The sequence below is a fragment of the Theropithecus gelada genome, chromosome 5 (genome assembly GCF_003255815.1).
Source record: "Theropithecus gelada isolate Dixy chromosome 5, Tgel_1.0, whole genome shotgun sequence".
Classification (NCBI taxonomy): Eukaryota; Metazoa; Chordata; class Mammalia; order Primates; family Cercopithecidae; genus Theropithecus; species Theropithecus gelada.
The window spans coordinates 9,528,286-9,552,786 of record NC_037672.1 but is presented as its reverse complement, the minus strand read 5'-3'; the positions used below and the strand labels follow the sequence as shown (position 1 = coordinate 9,552,786).

At 41.9% G+C, this 24,501-nt stretch overlaps 1 protein-coding gene across 1 annotated transcript in view; it reads left to right on the top strand.

Moving 5' to 3' along the window:
* The window catches only part of CLNK (cytokine dependent hematopoietic cell linker), a 190,845-nt gene that overhangs the window by 101,145 nt on the left and 65,199 nt on the right, over positions 1-24,501 (top strand). The window contains exons 5-8 of the mRNA XM_025386090.1: positions 9,327-9,364; positions 16,012-16,153; positions 17,389-17,495; positions 24,044-24,089. Of these exons, the coding sequence (XP_025241875.1) occupies positions 9,327-9,364; positions 16,012-16,153; positions 17,389-17,495; positions 24,044-24,089 (333 nt within the window). The remainder of the gene's footprint in view (positions 1-9,326; positions 9,365-16,011; positions 16,154-17,388; positions 17,496-24,043; positions 24,090-24,501) is intronic.

Here is a 24,501-nt window from a genome sequence, read left to right as displayed (position 1 = left end):
TAGAATTGCTGGCTGAGGGTTAAAAAGAGAGAGAGAGAGAAGAAAACTATCCAGACTCTTCCCACCAAGAAGCTGTCCTCAATTCTCTAGATAACAAATGTCTCCATATTTCATTTGAATTTCTAAGGGCACTCAAGGAATGGGACAGGAGGCAGCTGCCTTCCCTATCACCATTCACCCACTCGTCCATCCATTCATTCAACCAATCTGTGATACGTTCATATCTGTGCTTTGGGCACAGATTTTAAAAAAGAAAAAGAAAAAGAAAACAAAACTTAAAGGTCCTGGGGACTCAGGTAGTCTGAGATTGTATTACTGTATTTTGCATATGAGGAAATCAAGAACTAGAGAACAGAAGTAAATTTCCAGGGGCCACCTAGTGAGAACATTATGCCTGTTCTTCAAACCCCCATTAAATGTTTCCTGTGTAGCTATTTCTGTGAGTTTGGACTATTTGTGGCTTCGAATTATTAGCTCATAATCTTCAGATCAAAGAACTGTTGTTCAGTGAATAAACTGAAATGCCCAGAGAGCTAGATGACTGAGTCTGTCTCTCTCTCTCCTCTCTCTTTTTTTGTGTATGTGTGTGTGTATGTATGTATACACACACACATATATATACACACATACACGGTCATGTGTCACATACTAATGGGGACGTATTCTGAAAAATACATCATTAGGTGATTTCAACATTGTGTGCACATCATAGAATGCACTTACACAAACCTAAATTGTGTAGCCTACTACATACCTAGGCCGTATAGCATGGTCTATCGCACGTAGGTTACAAACAAAACATCCTGCACAGGGTGTTACTGTGCTGAATATTGCAGGCAGTTATAACACAATGGTAAGAATTTGTGTATCTAAACATAGAAAAACTACAGTAGAAATACAACATAAAAGATAAAAGGGGTACACCTGTGTAGGACACTTACCATAAAGGGAGCTTGCAAGACTGGAAATTTCTCTAGATGAGTTAATGAACGAGTGGTGAGTGAATGAGAAGGCCTAGATCATCACTGTAAACCCATGTCGACATTAGAATCTCTATGCTTAGGCTATTTGATTAAACTATATATTTTCTTCAATAATAAATTAACCTTAGGTTACCAGAACTTTTACAGTTTTAAATGTTTAAAGTTTTGTGACTTTTTGACTCTTTCCTGGTAAGACTTATCTTAAGCACAAAGGCATTCTACCATTTTACAAAAATACTTTCCTTCTTCATGTCCTTATTTCAGAATGTTTTTTTCTATTTTTAATTTTTTTAATTTTTTTTTTATTTTTTAAATGTTTTTGCCAAAAACTAAGACACAGATGCACACATTAGCCTAGGCCTGCACAGCGTCAGGATCATCAATATCACTGCCTTCCACCTCCACATCTTGTCCCACTGGAAGATCTTCCGGGGCGATGACACATATAGAGCTGTCATCTCCTAGGATAACAATGACTTCTTCTGGAATCCCTCCCAAAGGGCTTGCCTGAGGCTGTTTTACAGTTAACTTTTTCTAATAAGTGGAAGGATGCTTTAAAATAACAAAAAAAAGTATGATATAGTAAACAAACCAGTGTTATAGTTATTTTATCATTATGAAGTGTTACATACTGTACATAATTGTACGTGCTAGACCTTCATATGACTGGCAGCAAAGTGGGCTTCCTTACACCAATGTCACCACCACAAGTCCATGAGTCATGCCTTGTACTACGATGTTATAATGGCTACAACATCATTAGGTAACGATACGGATCTGATAAGTGGAGGAAACCAGGGTCCTCAGTCTTGTGCCGAACTAGATAAAACGACATGGACACATGTGGCGTGGTCTTAAGGAGTGGAGAGTTTAATTAGGCAAGAAAGAAGGAAGGAAGAAGAAAACAGGTCCCCCATACAGAGACAGAGGGAAGCGGGATTTGAACAAAGAGAAAACCCCCGTGTAGCAGAAAAGTATTTGCTTATATGAGGAGGCTGGAGGAGGTGGTGCCTGATTTGCATAGGCCTTAGGGGATTGGTTTGACCAGGCATGTCATTCATGTAGCCCGTGAAAAAACTGGCCCTCTTAGCCTTTTAATATGCAAATGCAAGGCACCATGATGTTCTACACATGTGGGGATATGTGGGGGTGGCCATGTTGCCAGGGACATGTGGGGACAAGGGCAAGAAGAGGGCAGGAATCACCAAGTTTGGGTGGACCTAATTTCTAATGGCTAGCCTTTGCATATCAAAATTTGCTAGCTGGTTCTAAGAGCCTGGGCTTTCCTGCTAGACAAGAAGCATTTCTGGGGCTGCTTTAAAAGAAACAAAAATTTTCCAAGGACCCCTTTTCCTCTCTATTTGCCTAAAATAATTTATTAATAACTCCCATAACAGTAATAGGAATTTTTCTGCTCCATTATAATCTTATGAGACCACGGTCATATATGTGATTCATCATTGACCAAAACATGGTTATATGGCACATAAATGTATATACATATATATTTTTTTCTATACCTATTTCTCTCTCTCTCATTCCCCTCTTCCTTCCTCTTTTCTTCTTCCCAGTTATAAGCCATATAGTCAAAACTCACTGACTGTCATAATCCTTTACTCAGAGATGGTGAAATATAAGATTTAAAGAGTTCTACTTTGGCCTTCATCTGGCCACCCAGATGACAGTGGCTACTGAATCCCTGTGCCTCACAGCTGAAGGGGACCCCAGCTTGAAGAACCCTTGTGAAGCATCAGCAGGTGGATATCAACAGAGTTGAACGCTGAAAAAGTCGCACATGTTGCTTAAAAATGAGCACTAAAAAATGAACAAGTTCTCAATATAGATCTGAAAGCAGTGCTAACAACCTGGGTTGAGTGAGAAGGATTTGGTCATGACGTTAAACTTGAAAAGACAAACACACAACACAGCATCTTGTTACTGGGCGCTGAGCCAAGAAGTTATCCTCTGGGAATTCCGAGTTGATTTCCCACCTAAATTCTATGGACCAAAACTTCTAAACAGCCGTTTGGGGGTAGGTGCTATTACTCCCATTCTACAAGTTAACCCTAGTTAACTGAGGCTTATAAGCAATTGGGTTTGCCTGAGGTCACATGGCTCCAGAGTGACAGGGCCAGGATTTAAGCCTAAAACTTCTCCACTCAGCTCCCATGAAATACATGTTGCCTTCCTCATGCCTTTGATCAGCTGCTCTGCTGTGTTCCTGCCAAACACTAACCTCCATAAGGAGATAAAACATCAAAGGCTGCAAGGCACTTAAAAAAATTCATGGGGCTTAAACACGAGAGATGTTTATTTATTTATTTATTTTTTCTTATGTAAGTCAAGTCCCAAGGTAAGCAGTCCAAGGCTCTTTGGCAGCTCTGCTCCTGGAAGTCCTCAGAGACCCTGTTCTTCCTGCCTTCTTGCTCCCTCCCTTGTATTGACTTTAATCTTACAGCCTAAAATAGTGATGTCTGTACTCCAGGCAACAGGATGGAGAAAGAAGAGAAAAGGGAGAAATAAAAAGTGCATAACAACTTCAGGAAGTATCCTGGAAATTGTGACTTGATTTTCCACCTAGATTCAATTGACCAAAGCTTGGACTCATGGCCATGCATAGCTACAAGGAAGACATGTAGCTCCAGGTGACCACGAGCCCAGCTAAACAGCAAAGGGTTCTGGTACCTAAGAAGACAGAGAAAATAGATATGGGGAGACACACGACTGTCTCTGCCACAGAGTAGTTAGTAACAGGTAGCTGGGACTCATGGACCCCTCAATTTTCAACACATATTCTTAAGTCCAGCTGGCAACCTGCAGATTTGGAGCCAACCCTGATCTTTGCCACACCTCTCCTCCCCTTCCCCACTGCCCTGAGTCTTCTTTTGAAACTGAAATGAAACCAGAAGCTGGTTTTGCTTGGGGAACCTGTCTGGCTTGAGAACGTCCAAGCAACCTACTAACTGACTTGCTTTCCTAGGGAAATAGAAAGTGCTAAACCTCTGCAGGCTTCCTATTTTTATTTCTCTTCTCATGCAAGATAAGCATATTCTCGTCATGGGACCCACCGGGAATTCTTCCAGTTCAGGATTTCCTTTGAATGTGAATATCCCATGGCAACAGCACTTGAAGGTCCACCAGCTACCCTTTCCCTGCAAAGCCACTAAATGGGGGCATAGATGAAGGCACCGGCCCTGCACCTCCAGAGACTTCAGCTCCCAGAAGTGTTTCCAAATGAAAATAATCTGAGAGTCTCTATTTACCTAATGGCCTATCTTCCTTTGGAAGGGAACTGGAGCTTCTAGGTTAGTGGTTCTAAAACTTCAGGGTGAATAAATGTCACCAGAGGAGCTGGAGGAAAAAAAAAACAGACTGATTCAACTGGTTTGCTCTGGGACTCAGGTTTTGCCTTATTTCCTTTTTTCAGCTCCCAAGGTGAGTCTGATGCAAATGGTCAGGGGACCTCAGTTGGATGGGTATTGGTCAAGCACCTCTGTCATCCTTGGCTGGGCCTCTGCAGACACAAGAAGAGATGGTCAACGGACAGCCACAGGGCTGGAGTAACTGCCCTCCGGCTATCAGGAGGCTCTCCTGGGCTTTATACTGCGTATATCTATCTTCACTTCCCTCTTAAAAATAACTTTCAAAGGGACATTGTTTCTTGCAAAAAGATGTTTCCTTGAGGGAAACACAGAAGTCAGGTGTTCTCTGGAGCTGTCTGGTGTCTGAGGGTGATGAACGACTCCACACATCCACGCAACACAACCACAACTGTCCCAGGATGCAGCTGTGAAATCTACTGAGCAACTCCCTTTCTCTTTTTAGAAAATGGTCCCAGGAAGCCAATCTTTCTTTCAGGTCCAGGAAGATGCGAATGCCTGGAAGGGTTTTGGTTGAGCCACTTTGGTGGGGATCTGGGTCCATGAGGGGAAGTGTAAAGCTCTGTTCGCTCAGCGCGGGAGGAGGAAGGTTCCGTCGCTGCTTCCCGGTTCTGACATGTTCCTGCTGTACTGCATTCTGTATTTGACAACTGACTGTTTATTGATTGCGCATTCACCATATGCCCATCTCCGCTACACGTGGGTGGCAGGAGCCATCAGGAGCCTGAAGTCTTGCCACTGCCTGGGGGGAGGCAGGTACCATAGTCTGTAACTAGATTATTTATTGGTTAGCTTTGTTCCTAGACGCTATGGAGAAACTTTAAAAAAAAAAAAAAAAAAGTATTAATCAGGGAGGACTACCATCTACAATGAATAAACTACAAATGTTAGTGGAATATAAAAAAGGTTTATTTCTTCCTCACATCACAATCCAATGTGGATCAAAGCAAGGCTTTTTCCAAACAGTCATTGTGATTCACTTCCCTTTTACCCAACAGCTTCCATCATCCCCATGGGCCTTGGGGTCTCTGCCCAGCCACTGAGGCAAGATCAAGAGCATAGAAGGTCAAGTAGGGCAACCTAGATTCCATCACAGCCAACACCCCAGGGGTGGGAGATCCATGCCATGCCCACTCGCCTGCCCAGGGCAGGGGAAGGAGAGAGATGTACACCAGCCAAGCACCACAGGAAAAGGAGACAGACCTGGTGCACACATGTGTGCAGCATTCTCACTGCCATCCCAGGTGCCAGGGGTGGTGAGGCACAGGGCTGGAGAGGTGCTCTTTAATTTTTGCCTGACATCGGTGATCAGGGAAGCCCCGTCCAGGGGAAATGACATTTCAGATACAGTTGGATAGTGGACAAAGATCCAGGCATGGGCAGATCCAAGAAAAGAGGGCTATAGACAGAGGGATGGTGTGTGCAAGCTCCTGAAGTAGCGTGAGCTGGGTGTGCTGGGAGACTCAAGGAGAAGCTGGCTGAAGCAGCTGAAGTCAGAGGTGAGAAAGAGGTAAAGGAAGAGTTTCATGATTCTTATTGCAGAATGGTGAGACAAGCTTTATTCCAGATGATGGAGATAGGTACGGGATTACTGTAATGAGTGTTTGCAGTATGAAAGAGACTGGGCTCAACTCAGAATACAATAAAGACAAGTGGAAATTTATAGGAGAGGTGTAGCAGGACAAGTCACAGACAAAACCCCTCAGACACAAAGTTAAAGAAGGAAGGGCTTTATTTGGCTGGGAGCTTTGGCAAGACTCACGTCTCCAACAACCGAGCTCCCCGAGTGAGCAATTCCTGTCCCTTTTAAGGGCTTACAACTCTAAGGGGGTCCACGTGAGAGGGTCACGATCAATTGAGCAAGCAGCGGGTACATGACTGGGGGCTGCATGCACCGGTAATCAGAACCGAACAGAACAGGACCCCTATTTTCACAATGCTTTTCCATACAATGTCTGGAATCTATAGATAACATAACCGGTTAGCTCGGGGGTCTATCTTTAACCAGGTCCAGGGTGTGGCACTGGGCTGTCTGCCTGTGGATTTCGTTTCTTTTATTTTTTACTTCTTTCTTTGGGGGCAGAAATTGGGCATAAGACAATATGAGGGGTGGTCTCCTCCCTTAAAGGGAGTCTGGGAAAGGAAAATTACAAAATGGAAACCTCAGGGGTAAGGGAAAGAGCAGGGGCAGAGGTGGTTTCTGGCTAAACTGACCTGAAAAGATTCTTGCTGAAGGCAGGCCAAGGTGATCAGACATCACTGGAGGAAGGTGGCAGAGGAGGGCCCTGATTGGATGAGATATGGAGGCTGATCAGGCATGGAGAATGGGAGATTCTGGCTAAACTGACTTAGTAGGAGTCTTGCAAAAATTGGACAATGCAGAAATGAATGTGGAATCTCACAAGGTGGGCCTCGCAGAGAAAAGAGTTCAGGATAGCCTGACTACAGTTTGGTCCAGGAGAGAAGAGGCTGGAAAGGGATGAGGTCAGAGAACAGGATGGGGCAGGTTGTGCTGAGCTCTGGGGGCCACACAGGGCACCTGGTCTGTATGACATGGGCAACGAGTGACATGAACTGATGCACTGTGTTAGGATCATGCTTTAAAATTACATTTTCAAAACTCTGCACTGATGACACAGATAGGTACTCAGGGAGATTGAAGGATAAAAGACAATTCCTTCCCTAAAGAACATACAACAAAAAAGTAATCAGATCCTGCCTATTTGTATTTAAATGTCGTGGTGAGTGAGACAGAAAACACCTACGTTAACAATTCAGTGAGACTGACGTGGCCTGGAGTAGTCAGAGAGAAAAGCAGGGAAATCGGATCTGAAAGGACGATGAGCATTTGGGAAGCAAAGGGGAGGTGAGAGGGAGAAGGGGCTCCAGGCAGGGTCTGCACCAGCAGACACAGAAGGAGCATGAAGCGTATTCGGGGAATCTGGGAGAGTCTCAGGCTGGAACGCTTGCCTCCGGTGAGAAAGGAAACCCCGCAGCTCCCCAAGAAGATGTCAGTATCATGACTACACTCCTTGAGGCCAATTTCCTAAAATGAAATTATATCGAACCCTGAATTAGACAGTGGAGTTGTTTTCCTCGATAACGAGGGCCAGAGCAGATCCCCAATAATTCTGAGCTCATTTGCTCCTTCCGGGCCAGCTGGTCTTTAATGGGTGACCTTATTAATTTAACTCGATTCATGAGAGAGTACAAATTGCTGCTCTAAAGGGCTGGAAAACGTGTTGGTTTCTCTGCCAGGGATCTCAGTGGGGATGTAATTGTGCTGGGTCAGGAAGGTGTCAGTGCCCCAGAGCTGCTATCCAGCCACAATGGATAGCAGGGACGGGGCTGGGACCGGGGACAGGTGCGGGCTGGATTCTGTTCCTCCCAGCTCATTATTTCAAGGAGATAAGCTCTGTCTCATTAACACTTCCCATATGCACTGGTCCTAGGCAAATTCCAGAGAACTGTGTTTCCACTGAGCCAAATTTGCATTAATTTGTACATTACACCTTACAAAAGAGTTGGGCATGCTGATACAATTAACAACTCTTTATTTCATATTTTGGTAAGATAAGGGAATTCAGAGTGAAAGAACTAATGTTTAAGAAAATAAAAGGCCAGGCACCGTGTCTCATGCCTGTAATCCCAGCACTTTGTGAGGCCAAGGCAGGTGGATCATTTGAGGTCAGTAGTTCGAGAGTAGCCTGGTCAACATAGTGAAACCCCATTTCTACTAAAAATACAAAAATTAGCCGGGCGTGGTAGTGTGCTCTTGTAATCCCAGCTACTTGGGAGGCTAAGGCACAAGAATCGCTTGAACCCGAGACGCAGAGGTTGCGGTGAGCTGAGATTGCACCACTGCACTCCAGCCTGGGTGACACAGCGAGACTCTGTCTCAAAAAACAAAACAAAACAAAACAAAAAAAACAGGAAAATATTAAAGCCAAAACAAGATGTAGAAATGCTTATCATATCATGGTCCTCTACAATACTTAGATGAAATTCAGAAATTTATCCTGAATTTCTCGGCAGCCAAAGGAAGAATGGAAATATCCTTAAATCAAAGCAAACCAGTCACTAAAAAGCATGCAGCTTCTGCTCCTAAGACCTGAAAGAAACTTCTCACATAAGTGCTAATAAAGAGAATTTGATTTGAAAAAAGAAATTTAAAATAAAATTGTTTCTAATGCTCCCTGATGCAGGCTAATAGCAAGAAATTACAATACGATTTAGGAAAATAAAGTTTATCAAGAATGAAAAAATCTGCAGTGGTTTTGCATAATCTGAGGGTAAATTTTTAAACATAGAATACTGAGTGGGCTGAATGACCCCAGGCAATCTTTCATAAAGCAAGCCCAAATAAGAGTGTTGAGTGCTGAGAAAAGACAACTGCTGTGTTTTCATTCAGCAAACACCTGGTCCATAACTCAGTTGTTCAATGTGGGGTCTTATGCCTGGCGCTAGAAATAGATGAATGAATAGCTATGACTTCTGTCCTCAGAACACTTATAGTCTATTCAGGAGACAGATGTATGGACAGATTATTGCAATTGCAACATGCTGTGCCTTGTGGGGGAAGAGAAGGGAAAAATAAACCTCATCATTAGCTGAGCTGCTGCTGACTCATGACTTCGGGAGCAATTGCTATGAGACGTCTTCTAACATTATTTTTCTCTTGCAATGAGAATTCTGACCTGCTACAGTAGAGGTTTCTTACCTCCAAGTCACTGATTGATTTGAATTCTATTCTCTTTTCTCCTTTTTCTTTGTCCCTGTTTTGCAAGACCAACAGGTAAAATGGGAAATAAACAAAAATGCACTTTAGTTTTGAAAAATCATAATCAAGGTAAGTTAATTAAAACTGACAAAAGATTTCTGGAGAAAAACAAGGGCCCAGTCTTTTTGATATTTGGAGCTACCACGGTGATTAAAATAATGCTCGGTCTGTTTGTGTTGGCAGGCCAGTACCAGAGGATTAACGAGCCTCTCCTAGACTGGGTAAGTCAGTTGCTTCCCTTATCTATTTTATAAGTCTTTAGTATTTGCAAAGTAGGTGGATTTTATTCAAGATACTTAGTAAAATTTTTAGAAATCAACAGCAACAGGCTGGGTGCGGTGGTTCACACTGTAATCCCAGCACTTCGGGAGGTCAAGGCGGGCAGATCTCCTGAGGTCAAGAGTTCGAGACCAACCTGGCTAACATGGGGAAACCCCATTTCTACTAAAAATACAAAAAATTAGCTGGGCATGGTGGTGCAAGCCTATAATCCCAGCTACTCGGGAGGTGGAGGCAGGAGAATCGCTTGAACCCAGAAGGCAGAGGTTGCAGTTAGCCGAGGTAATGCCATTGAACTTCAGCCTGGGCAACAGGAGTGAAACTTCGTCTCAGAAAAAAAAAAAAAATCAACAGCAACAACAACAACAACAAATGCTTTTCTAAGTGGCATACTTTCTTGGCAAGAAAAACTGCATTTTAATTCTTGGGTATAAAACTGTAGCAGAACAGCCACAGACAAGAACCCCTCAGACACCGAGTTGTAGAAGGAAAGGGCTTTATTTAGCTGGGAGCATCAGCAGACTCACGTCTCCAAAAAACCGAGCTCCCTGAGTGAGCAATTCCTGCCCTTTTAAGGGCTTGCGACTCTAAGGAAGTCTGTGTGAAAGGGTCATGATTGATTGAGCAAGCAGGGGGTATGTGACTGGGGGCTGCATGCACCAGTAATCAGAATGGAACAGAACAGGACGGGGATTTTCACAATGCTTTTCCAAATGTCTGGAATCTACAGATAACACAAGCAGTCAGGTTAGGGGTTGATTTTTAACTACCAGGCCCAGGGTGCAGTGCTGGGCTATCTGTCTGTGGATTCCATTTCTGCCTTTTAGTTTTTACTTCTTTCTTTGAAGGCAGAAATTGGGCATAAGACAATATGAGGGGTGGTCTCCTCCCTTAAAACTATATTCCAATTCCTCAGCTATAAAATGGAAATAAAAATTAATTAACATGGTCATTGTGAAGACCGAATAAAGTGAAAATACCAACACACTGTGCTGGCAGGTGTGTTATGAGAAGCGCACTTCCTAACACTCATAGTAAAATTTTAAATTGAAATAAACTTTCTTGAGAGCAATTTCGTAACATTAAGTAAGCAATATTAAAATACTCACTTTTTTGGCCCAATAATTCAATACTTAGGAGTTTAAAAAGCTAATCTAAAATATGTACTGATACTTAAACACATTCACATATTTTATAATAATATATTTTAAATGGCAGCACGTTTGAATTATGCTAAGTATTCAGTAATACAAAAGTAACTGCATCTTGATACATCTATTTTATGAAATCATTTGCAATATTTACAAATAATTTTAACAACTAGAGAAAAAGATTAAAAGTTACAACATTAATTCAATACATTTTATTACAAGTAATTGCATAGGTATATAATTTAAAGTTATAACTTGCATATCTATAGATTAGATGGGCAGATATATGATTGATTGATTGATGATTGATTGATTCTGCTCATAAACTCATTGACTCTTTACTGTTTGAAGTAGCTCTTTAAGAATCTAACAAAAGCTATGGACCCTTACCCAGAAACACACATTACACACACACACAGGCACACACAAAAATTGTAAAAATTAAAAGGTTCATGGGTAAAGAATATTGAACCTCTAGTTAAAAATCCTTGAAATTGATAGAAAATAGATAATACATTGATAGATAAATAGATATAACTCTATATTTAAAACAAATATCTGTTTCTCTCTCTTTCTCTCTCTCTCTAAAGAAGTACACCAAAATACTTATATTTACTCATGGGTGCAAAATATCTTCTGACCTGGCGTGACGGTTGTTCTTCCCAGCATTCTTATCATGTCCTGACTCTATGAAGTCTAGCAAGGTATTGGGTGGAAAGTTGGAAAATGGGTTGAGGCTCACATCCCAGTTCTTCTAGCAGGTCCAAGACTTTCCCCCAAGAAGCTAAGCCCTAGAGAGCCTTGGTAATTGCCGTTAACAGTATGTAAATGGCACCTTTGCACACATACCCATCTGTGAAATCCCCAAAGGAGTCTCCTGCCTGAGCTCCAGCTCAGAGCTCACTGGGTGTACAGTTCCAGAACCGAGACACCGTCTCTCCCTTTGCTGTGTCAACAGTGAAACTTTCTGGAGTTCACATACTAGCAACTTTGCTTTGCTTTGTCCTGGGTACTGGGCTCTACCTATGACTCAGCACACATCAACTAGAGAAAAAAGATCCAACAGGTACTGAGTTCCTGCTGTGGGACAGATGCCAAAGTAGAGCGTTGAGATACATTTTCTCAACTAACAACAACGAGATAAGGTGGGTTTAGTCATCTCCAATTTACAGATTGAACCTATCAGTCAGGGAGCTTAAGTAACCTTCCCAAGAATGCGAGATCAAGAGTCGTGTCGCTGCTTACGCATAACACGATGCCGGCTGCAGATTTTAATGCAGAGGAGCACATTCCAGAATTCCTATGATGACCACTGCATGCGAGTGCATCTGTTACGGATTGGTGTCCATTCCTGTCAGTCTAGTGTTCAGACCCAGAGCCTTTGCTGAGTGCCTGTGTTAGTCTTCCAGTGTTGCCATAACAAAATGCCATAAACTGGATGGCTCAAACGACAGAGATTTATTTTCTCATGACTCTGAAGACCAGAAGTCCAAGATCAAAGTGCCAGTAGGGTTGGCGAGAACTATCCCCTTGTCATGCAAATGACTCCCTGTGTGCTCACATGGCCTTTCCTTAGTGTGTGCATTTGGGCACGGGTGAGGAGAGAGAGGGAGAAACCCAGAGAGAGAGAGAGAGAGACAGACAGAGAGAGAGAGAGAGAGAGAGAACTCTCTGATGTCTCTTCTTATAAAAACACTAATCCTTTTAGATGAGAACCCCACCCTTATGACCTTATTTAACCTGAATTACGTTTTTAGAGGTACCATCTTCAAATACAGCCACACTGACGGTTAGGGCTTCAACACACGAATTTGTGTGAGCAGTAGGGGGTGGGGTGGGGGTAGAGAAACATTTAGTCTATAACAATAGCCAAAGCAAAACCTAAGGTTAGAGAGGAATTGTTGAGACCATCTTTTATGGCAACTGTTCTTATTAACAGTACAAATATGTAGAAATCCCATTTTACAGATGAAAAAACTAAGCTTCAAGGCAAAGGCATATCTCCAATCCAGCAAAGTGAAGACTTTAGTCAAAGTCTTCATGTCCAAAGTCCAATGACACTTACTCCACCTCAAATGTTGTGCAATACCAATGGTCTATAACCTGGTCTCCTGGCTCCATATCAGGAATGGAAAAATGACCAAAAATGAAAAAAAACAAAATGATAGTCTTGGCCAATTCACTTGGAGAGTGGGGCAGCTGGGGGGATATGAACCCATAGAATTTTCTCAACTATACATTTTACCTAAATTCTCACACCTAAACCTGATTGAATGAACTAGAATTTCAAAAATGATGGTGTCAGCTTTAGCACAAAATTTCACCTTGCAGTTGCTTTTACTGCGATAGTGTCACATTTTAGGACAATATACAGAGAGTGGTGTCACTTCTTGAAGCCCCACCATTAACAGTAAAGACCCAAATAATTGCTTTTGTTTTCCATTGCTGCCATGACACATCCCCACAGATTTGGCAGCTTGACCATTTATTATCACACAGTGGATGCAATCAGAAGTCTGAGCACAGCATGGCTCAACTAGATCCCCTGTTCTGGGTCTCACAAGACTGAAAGCAACATGCTGGCAGGGTTGCATTCTCCTCCAGGGGCTCTGAGGAGGAACTTGCTTCCAGATTCTTTTAGGTTGTTTCATAGAATCCAGTTCCTTTCTACTGTCGGACTGTGGTCCCCATGTCCCTGCTGGCTGGCTGCTGTCAAATCCTTCTACTCTTGGACTCTCTGTAAGTCATCCTTCTGCCAGATCTCTTTCTTTCTCTTCTACTTCCTTTCTCTGACTTCCTCTTCTGCGTCTTAAAACAGGGTTTTTTTGGAGATAAAATATACATGCCATTCAGTTTACCCATTTTATGAGTACAATTCAATGGTTTTTTAGTATATTCGCAGAGTTTTATAACCATCACTCCAATCAATACATTTTTATCATCTCAAAATGAAACCCAGTTCCCTCTTCCCCCAGATGCTGGCAAATATTAATCTACTCTTTATCTATAGATCCTCCTGTTCTGGGCATTTCATATAAACAGAATCAGGCAACATTCCACTTTGTATATGACTACCTTCTTATCATTTAGCATAATATTATCAAGGCTCATCCATGTTATAGCATACATCAATACTTTATTACTTTTCATTGCTGAATAATATTCCATTGTATGACTATACAACACTTTATTTACCTGTGCAGTAGCTCATGGATATTTGGGTTATTTCCACCTTTTTTACTATTAAGAATAATACTGCTATAAACACGTGCTAGTTTTTGCATGAATGTGGAATTGCTGGATTACAGGGTAGCTCTGTGTTTAACCTTTTGAGGAACTGCCAAAGTGTTTTCTGCAGTAGCTGTGCCCTATTACATTCCCATCAGCAATGCATGAGAGTCTCAAATTCTCCACATTCTTGTCAGCCCTGATTATTATCTGTCTTTTTTTAAATCATCTTGGTGGTGTATGGCTGACATCTCATCGTGCTTTTGATTTGCATTTTCTTAACGGCATCTCTCCATGGGATTATTGATGATTTGTATATCTTCTTTGAAGAAACATCCATTCAGATCCTTTTCCCACTTTAAAATTTGGTTATTTATCTTTAAATCATTGCATTGCAAGAGTTTTTCATATATTCTGGATTTAAGCTGCTTATCAGATACATGATTTGCAAATATTTTCTTCATTCCACAGTTGCCTTTTTATTTTTTGTGGTCTTTTGAAGCACACAGATTTTCATTTTAATTAAGTCCAATTTATCTATTTCTTTTATTGCTTGTATTTTTTGTTCTATCTAAAAAACCATTGCCTAAGCCAAGAAATGAAGATTTACTCCAATATTTAAGAGTTTTATAGTTTTAGCTGTTATATTTATATTCATGGTCCATTTGCATTTAATTTTTGCATATGATATAAAAAAGAGGTTCAACTTCACTATGATGCATGTGGATATCCAGTTGTCTCAGGACTATCTGTTGAAAGACTATTCTTTCTACCCATTGAATTGTCTTAGCACACTTCTTAAAAATCAATTAACCCTAAGTGTAAAGGTTTATTTCTGGACTCTCAATCATATTCCAATTATCTGCATGTCTATGTTACTACCAATACCACATTGTCTTGATTACTGCATCTATGTACTAACTTTTGAAATAAGTGTTAGTCCTCCAACTGTATCTTTTTTTTTTTTAACCCAAGATTGTTTTGGCTATTATTGGTTGTTCTTATTTTCATAAGAATTTTAGGATTATCTTGTCAATTTCTGCAAAATAAATCAGTATATTAATTTGCAAAGTATTTCTATTTTAACAAGATTAAGTCTTCCAATCCATGATCATTGGTCATCTTTCCATTTATCTAGGTCTTCTGAAATTACTATCAACAGTGTTTTGCAGTTTCCAGAGTACAAGTTTTGCACTTCTTTTGTTAAATTTATTTCCATATATTTTATTCTCCTTGATGCTATGCTAATATAATTGTTTCCTTTTTAAAAACATTTTCATACAGACGAGGTCTCACTCTGTTGCCCAGGCTGTTCTCAAACTCCTAGCCTCAAGCAATCCTCCTACCTCAGCCTCCCAAAGCGGTGGGATTACAAGCATGAGCCACTGCACCTAGCCCATTTTCTTAATTTCTATTTTCAGTTTATTACTAATTTATAGAAATATAAATTGTCATTACTAGCATATAGAAATACAACTGAATTTGGTATATTAATCATGTATCCTGACACCTTGAGGAATCATTTATTAGTTCTAATAATTTTTTTAGTGAATTATTTAAATACAAGATTATCTTATTTGCAAATAGGTCCTCTTTCTGCTTCTAAGGGTTCATGTGATTACACTGGGCCCACCCAGGTAATCCAGGATAATCCGCCCATTTTAAGGTCAGCTGATTAGTGACCTTCATTACATCTGCACTGTCCCTTCACAGCAGCACCTAGATTAGTGTTGATTGAGTAATCAGAGATGGGAATATTGGGAGATATCTTTAGAATTCTCACTAGCGCAAGAATTAAACTTCTATTTAAGATCCCAGAACCTAGACTCTTTTTTTTTTTTTTTTTTTTTTTTGAGACGGAGTCTCGCTCTGTCACCCGGGCTGGAGTGCAGTGGCCGGATCTCAGCTCACTGCAAGCTCCGCCTCCCGGGTTCACGCCATTCTCCTGCCTCAGCCTCCCGAGCAGATGGGACTACAGGCGCCCGCCACCTCGCCCGGCTAGTTTTTTGTATTTTTTAGTAGAGACGGGGTTTCACAGTGTTAGCCAGGATGGTCTCGATCTCCTGACCTCGCGATCCGCCCGTCTCGGCCTCTTAAATATTTTACTTGCAGCTAAGAAAGTCTATCCCACTTCTCTAGCCAGCACTGTAGCCTGTCTTTGTCAACATTGTATCTTCCTTCGAATCACTGGAATGTTACCACCTGCTTAGGAAAGAAACTTTGCTGCAGTCCTGAACGGAGCAAAAGGCCACAAAGATGAAGACTATGATGACCCTGAGCTTCGGATGGAAGAGACGCGGCAGTCAATTAAAATTTTACCAGCCAGGCCTATAAAGGAATCTGAATATGCAGGTAACGTTTAGGGGTCTGCCTAGAACAAGAAGATGCATATACGCGCCGCCATATTGCACACTATTTAAAGGTGCGGTTTCTGAATTAAACAACCCTAGGTTAACATCTGCCCGCATGACTTACTAGCTGTGTGACCTTGAGAAAGTCTCTCCAATTCACTTTCTCTTTCTGAAAACAGGGTTCATAATAATAGAAGTTGCCCCAGAGAGCTCTTTTGAAGATTACATGAATGATGCATGTTGAGTTCTCACCAGAGGACCTGGTACCAAGCCAGAGATCTGTAATCCTCACCATTATTATCGTGATGTTCTCCGTGAGCCCTAGGAACAACTGATGAGCATAACGGAGGGTGGATAGGCAGGGATGCGGCAGCATGGGAAATGTTAAATGAGGTCTGCATAGAGGGGAGTAGAATGAAAAAAAAAGACTTTTTAACTTGGTTAATTCATTGTGCAGCCAGCCAGCCAGCCTAAGAGCATCAGCAGGGCATGGCAGCAAAGCTGCAATTGTTGAGAATAAAGAGGACCTAATTTCATACTCGCCTCTGTCTCTAACTGTAGCACAAAGGGCAGCTTCAGCAAGTTCCTTGAGATAAAGCACCCTATTGTAAGGGGGAAGAGGAAGCATTCACGATTTCTGAGGGCCTGAACCACTAAAATGAATCTATAGAAGTGTATTTGGAGAAAGTCATCTTGTAAATGATGATGACTTTTTTTGTTCAGTCATTCGATAAGCATTCACTGAGCATCTACTATGTGCCAGTTTCCATGTTAGGATTGATCGGAGGACACAGAGACAAACAATGCATGATCCTTACCTCAGGAAGGTGCAGTCTCGTGGCAGAAACAGGCAGCTCAACCGATGAATGTGATAGAATATGTTAAGTGTGTAATATAGAAAGGAGAGCTGGCATGGGGTGTGGCTGGGTGGGATCTAGTAAGATTTTTAAAGGGCATGCCATAGCCCAAATCTTGCAAGAATTATAGAATTTCTAAGATGAATGAGAAAATGAAGAACGTTCAAGTTCAGACTTTGGCATTTATTTGTGTGCACTGAGAAGAGCAATTTCTTCTCTTCATACATCAGTCTCCTACTCTGTTAAATGAAAGCAGAATTGCTTGCCTTGTACTTACATTGTAATGATCCAGTGAGTTTGTAGATGTGCAAATACTTTGTAAATTGTAGTGTGCTGAGTCCACATAAGGTATGACTTTCATATTTTTCTGGTTGCACAGACACACGCTATTTGAAGGTTGCAATGGACACTCCCCTTCCGTTAGACACCAGGACCTCTATCCCTGTTGGACAGCAGACCTGGAACACACAGACGAGGTTGGAAAGAGTGAGTAAAGGCTGGACCTTGTGACCCAAACATGTGTAGGGCTCTTCCTAACCAGCCAGAAACTGCCACATCTCCTGTCCCCTAGGCCATCTCATTAGGGAAAGAGCAGGTCGAGCTCATTGAGGTGGATGGGAGGTGACTCTTATACCTGGTAGCATCATGGTCCTGCCTCTAGAAAGGAGTAGAATTCAGATGTGTTGAAGATTGTGAGCCAGAGGCCAGGCTAAGGACTTCCACGTGCATCTCATCTGACGCTCATCGCACTCTCCAGAGAAAGAACATGAACTCAAATCTTTCTGATCATAATGTAAGATTTTGCCCAGCGTCTCAGCCCAACGTGGTTGAGGTAATAAGTCAGTCATGAGTGGGGAGGTAATAAGTAAGTCATGAAACCTCTGTAAGCCTCCTTGTAACTTTATCTGCCAAACAGGAAAAAACAGAAAATCCTACAATGCTTATTTCAAAATGCTGTTTGGAAGCTACAAAAGATAATTTTGTACCACTGCACTCCAGCTTGGGTGCCAGAGTGAGACTCTGTCTTAAAAAAAAAAAAAGAAAGAAAGAAAGAAAAGAAAAGAAAAGAAAAGAAAAAAACTAGTAAATGCAGATGCCCTAAATGCATACATAGAATTTTATTTTTCATAAAACATTTGCTAACACTTAATTTTCTTAATCCAGAAAGGCATAAAATACAAATGATCACCCCCTGGGATTGCAATTATCAGTCATAACATTTTGGTACACTTCATTATCAGTTTTTTTTGTTTTTTTTTTTTTTGAAACAGAGTTTCGCTCTGTCACCCAGGCTGGAGTGCAGTGGCTCAATCTCGGCTCACGGCAACTTCTGCCTCCCAGGTTCAAGCAGTTCTCCTGCTTCAGCCTCCTGAGTAGCTGGGATTACAGGTGCACGTCACCACACCGGGCTAATTTTTGTATTTTTGTTAGAGATGGGATTTCACCATGTTGGTCAGGCTGGTCTCGAAATCCTGACCTCGTGATGCACCTGCCTTGGCCTCCCAAAGTGCTGGGATTATGGGCGTGAGCCACCGCACCCGGCCATTGTCAGTATTTTCTATGCACGTATCTGTCATACAAGGGAAGTCTCATTGTTCAGTATATACTTGCTTTATTTTTCTTCTCACATTAAGTTCTGGTATAAAACAATTTCCCGTGTGATAAACAAGCATTCACAGGCATCATTTTTATAGATAAAGCATAACCCGTTACGGGATTTTCAATTATTTTACTAAACCATTGAGTGAAGACATTTTAAAGGCTTGTAGTATGTACTGTAAAATTTCCTTTCTAAAAAACTGTTTCCATTTACCCTCCCAGAAACTCTGTTTAGGAAGGCCCACCCCTTAGAAATATCACCAAAACTGGCTACTACTTTTTCAGTAGTATTTTTTAAAAAGGGATTTCACTATTCTTTTTTAGTTTGCACCACAGTTATTAATGAGTATTAACGTGCTTTTGAATATTCCTCACATATTACATATTCACATCGTCTGTTTAACTTGAGGGCTTCTGTTAATTTGGACAGAAAAATGAAACTACAAATTTTACCAAGCGACACCGACCATTTACACAGAAGATATCTGATAGAGACTGAAGGAACAAGATGAGTGATGAAAAATCAAACACTTCCTTTTTACACGGGCACAGCAATGATTGAAGCTAAACACTTCAATCATTCACTCAACAAATTCATTCAAGAACTGTCATCGGTGCCTGCTAGGATCAGACACAATTATAGACTCTAAAGACACATCCGTGAATGGCCAATTCCCTATGCTCGTGAAACATACATGCTAGTGGTAGGAGACCAGTGATAAATAAATACGCAATAGATAGACAGTAGATAAGGAAGCGTGCTTCAAAAAATCATGATAATGCAGGACAAGGAAGATCAAGGAAAAAAATCGTCAGTAGAGATTGGATTAAAAGAATCAAATGAAATTTAATCCTTAAAACAATCTTGAGGCGGGGTGGTGGCTCACTCCTATAATCCTAGCATTTTGGGAGGCCAACGTGGGAGGATCAAAAGGTCAGGAGTTCGAGACCAGCCTGACCAACATGGTGAAATCCCATCTCTACTAAAAATACAAAAATTAGCCAGGTGTGGTGGCAGGCACCTGTAATCCCTGCTACTTTGGAGGCTGAGGCAAGAGAATCACTTGAACCTGGGAGGCAGAGGTTGCAGTGAACTGAGATCATGCCACTGCACTCCAGTCTGGCAACTATGCGAGACTCCATCTCAAAAACAAAAACAAAACTTGAAAGATGAATATTACTCCCATTTTAACGGCTCCAATTTTATAAACTCTGTGCCTTTGGGCCTGTTACTCACCCTCTCTGAGCCTTCATGGTCTTACCTATAAAATCCCATCACTGTTGTAGTAATACATAGAAAACACGCTATTTCCATGTGCTTCCAGCACATAGGCTGAGGTGGGAGGATCATTTGAGCCTGGGAGGTCAAGGCTGCAGTGAGCTGAGATAGCAACACTGAACTTCAGCCTGGGCAACAGAGTGAGATCCCGTCTCAAAAAAAAAAAAAAAAAAAAGACAGAAAAGAAAAAGAAAAGAAAGAAAAAAAGAGAAGAAATGGATCTTCAATAAGACCCAAGAAATGCATCTTTGCGCTTCCAGCCTGAAGCATAAAGCAATCTGTCCATAGAGGACATCTCTATGAGGTCAGGTGCTGTTTTAGCCCCCACACTTAGCATGGTGCCTTTGTAAGAGGTTCTCAACAGATACTGGTTAAATGAATGAAAAATAACATACTTTCAATCATTTGAACTCAAGCTTTAAAAATGAATACCTGTTTAGTAGGAAAAGAGACCCAGTCTTTCCCCAGTTCAACTTCTGTTCACAGAGAAGACTTTCTCAGTCTGGCCTTCAAAGTTCTTCTATTTTCCTGCTACTATTTGCTGCTATCACGAAGATCTGCATCTAGGGCAGTCCCCCAGGGGCTGTCTGAGAGGGAGGACAGCATTTCAGGACACTCATCACCAGAGCATAAAGCGTGGCCAGGGAACGAGAATTCCAGAGAGACTGGACCAGTGGCTAAAGACACAGTTCTAGTCTGGTTATAAAGTAGAGAACGCTGAACTAAAAAGCTGAGCTGAACTTTCCCTGTAAATGACTGACAATCCCTTTTTATACAGGTAAGGCTTCATGAATAGAATTTTTTTTTTTTACAAAGAATAATTCTCATTTGATTTTTTTTAAAAACAACTATGCCAGGATTTAAGCCTTTATTCTTACACTTTCTATTCTTTCAAATCATCTTTGTAGTTTCCTGTTAAAAATAAGTTTCTTCCTTTGGCTAGAGCACTTTGCAGGTAGAACTACAATCTCAGCACATTAATTCAAATGAAACCATGTGAGGAAAAAGGATAGGGCAAGGTGAGCAAAAGTTCAGAGGGGAGTTGTCTCACAAATTCAACAAGTGCTTGGCCTCAGTTCAGATAAAGACGGCGTTTTAGCCAAGTGCAATAGCTGATGCCCGTAATCCCAACATTTTGGGAAGCCGAGGTGGGTGAATTCCTTGACTCTGGAGCTCAATAGCAGCCTGAGTAACAGAGTAACATCTCATCTCTAAAAAAAATGAAAAATAAAAAATGGCTGGGCATGTTGGCACACGCCTGTAGTCCCAGCTACTCTGGGGGCTGAGATGGGAGGATCACCTGAGCCTGGGAGATCGAGGCTGCAGTGAGCCATGATTGTGCCACTTCACTCTAGCCTGGGTGACAGAACAAGACATTGTCTCAGAAAAAAAAGGGGGCGGGGGGAGGAGTTTTACTTTTGTAATCAATGTTGTAAACATCAAATATTTGTGGCAATCAGATTATCTTTTATTGTGACAATCTCATTCCTAGGAGTTGATTCTTACTAGTTCTGCACATTTATGTTGAGATTATCTGTGAAATGGATCTTCAGCCAGGTTTGATGGCTCACACTTGTAGTCGCCATGTTTTGGGAGGCTGAGGCAGGTGGATTGCTTGAGCCCAGGAGTTTAAGACCAGCCTGGATAACATGGTGAAACCCCATCTCTACAAAAAGTACAAAAATTAGCTGGGCATGGTGTAGCACACCTGTAGTCCCAGCTACTTGGGAGGCTAAAGTGGGAGGATTGCTTGAGCCCGGGAGGTCAAGGCTGTGGTGAGCTGAAATTGTGCCACTGCACTCCAGCCTGGGTGACAGAGTGAACTCCAGCCTGAGCAACAGAGTGAGACCCTGTCTCAAAGAAAAAAAAAAAAAATAGAAAGAAAAAAAGAAATGGATCTTCAATAATTTTTACAAAGGCAAGTTCTTGTCGAGACTGCTTCAGTGGGTTACAACTGTCTTGCCCTAAACCACTACCCATCCTTCTATTTATTGAGCAGGTACTGTGTACCGAGCACTGTGCTTAGCAATGGGGGTAGGAAGGTGAGCCAGTGCCCACAGTCTAAGGAAGGAGGCAGTGACGCAGATGGGCAGTTTCCATGTTCTAGGAAGTGGTCAGATGGAGGTAAGCACAGGGTGCAAACGCACACAGACCTGCATCTCTGAACATAGCCAGTGCCTTTGGAGGAGTCTTACGAAGGAAGCCATATGATGCAGTCTTCCACACTTTGTACGTGTTGCATTATGATCAGTGGTTCTCTGTGGAAAGTTTTTGCACCGCCCCCCCCCCCACAAGGGACTTTTGACAAAGCCTGGTGACATTTTTGGTTGTCATGACTGAGTGCTACTGACATCTAGTGGGTAGAAGACAGAGACGTTACTAAGCATCCTACAAGGCACAAGAATTTTCCGACCCCAAATCTCAATTCTCAATAGTACCCAAACTGAAAACTCTGTTACAATGTACCTGTGAATCCAAGCTGGTATTTCTCTTTGTTCCCTCATAATGTAGCATTGCCACAGACATATTAGTGGGTACTAGTAAATATTTATTTGATAGAAATTGGGAATTGCCCCAGGGGAGGGATAGGAAATATTCCCGGGCCAGGGAATCCTGTACTAATACTGTTTCTTGCGACTGCTCAGAGCAGTCCCACCTAAGGTGGAGACAACGGGAACCTCTCCTGCCTCCATGACCAGGCTAGCAATGCAGGGTGGGGCATGAGCATTGAGAGAAACTCCATCTGTGGGGCAGGCACACAGGGAAGACTAAAAGATCAAGGTGCACAAGAACATTGAAAAAAAAATCCAGCACCCCAGTCCCCACAAAGCAACCCTGGAGAAACTGGAAGCTGATGATGCAATGAAGAAGACAATAGCCACGATAAAGAAAAAAAAAAAAAAAAATCCAACCAACACTCAACCCCTAACTAGATATAACCAAAAGAAGAAGGGCCATGACCTTTCCAGGCGTAAATACTGTGGTTCAATGTTCCACAGAGGATAAGAGGTAACGGGGGATTCAACGAACCCCTGACCCACCTTGCCCAACTCAACCTGGTGCCAATAAAGACTAATACTAGCCGGGCGCGGTGGCTCACGCCTGTAATCCCAGCACTTTGGGAGGCCGAGGCGAGCGGATCATGAGGTCAGGAGATCAAGAGCATCCTGGCTAACACGGTGAAACCCCTTCTCTACCAAAAATACAAAAAACTAGCCAGGCGTGTGGTGGGCGCCTGTAATCCCAGCTGCTTGGGAGGCTGAGGTGGGAGAATGGCCTGAACCCAGGAGGCAGAGCTTGCAGTGAGCTGAGATCGTGCCACTGCACCCCAGCCTGGGCGACAGAGCGAGACTCCGTCTCAAAAAAAAAAAAAAAGTCTAATACTGAAACCCTAATATTAATATTACCTAGGCTTAAAGGTTTTCAAAGACATAGGGAACCCTTTATGATCTTCATCTTGTTCACCCTTATGTCTTCCAGTTGGGTACCCCTTAATAGTTCACTAATGTCTTTAATAATATTAATAGTGATACATGCATTCAGTGTGGTTAGCGACACCTGTGTTCTTGGCACAGTGCATGCTGTGTTCTGTGTTATCCTCCCATCCTCAAAAGGTTATCAGTGCCTTTGTTACCTCCATTTCACAGATGAGGAAACTGAACCTCAGGAAACGGAAGCTAAGTAATTTGCCATGTTCTCACAGTGAGCGCGAGCTGGAGGTGGAATCCTAACCCGGGCCTTCCCACGAGGCCATACCCTGACCTGCCTGCCTCATTGCTTTCATGTACCTGATCCCATAGATGGATCATCATGTTAACTCAGGGACATGAATGATGAGCACTTTTCCTATGATAAAGATGAAAAATCTGAAGTTCATAATACACTCAATGTCTTTTCCAAAGCCAGCAATAGAGGCAGGATTGGTTCTCAACCCTGCGTGTTGTTATACCAAACACCACTCAGGCCACCGCACCCTTCATTGGCAGAGGTGCATGTATTTATATGTGTTTGCTGACAGTCAACCATACATTGAAAACCAGAGAGCCCAGGGACTTATGGCTTTATCCTTGGGAACCTAACCACAGACAGTGTCAAGACATCAAATGGGGTCATAGTCACAACTGAAGAGATAATGGTGCCACATTGTCTTCTACAGGTGGACAAGCCCATTTCCAAGGACATCAGAAGCCAAAACATTAAAGGTAAGGTCATGTCACTCAAAGTGTAAAATGTAAGTATGGAAACATGTATTTTGCTTCTAAGATCGTCTTGCATTGCTGTTCGTGGTCATGGGTGACTTTATACAAGGCGATCTATTGAATTACACTTCAGGAAATAACTACTAATTTTAGTAGAGTCTCACACACTTTATGTCTTTTTATTGCCTTACCTTCTTGATGAAGAAATTGATTGTAAAAATTCACATTCTTTGTTGTGCAATTTTGGAAATGAATTGTTTTGAAACATATGGATTGCATTAAATATATAATCATGTTATCTCTCCAAGCATACCCTCAGAAAAGTCACAAGATAGAAATCTAATTTTAAAACATTGATTAATTAATATGAAAACAGATTTTTAAGGCCTGAGGCAAAACAACTCAATTTGAAGAC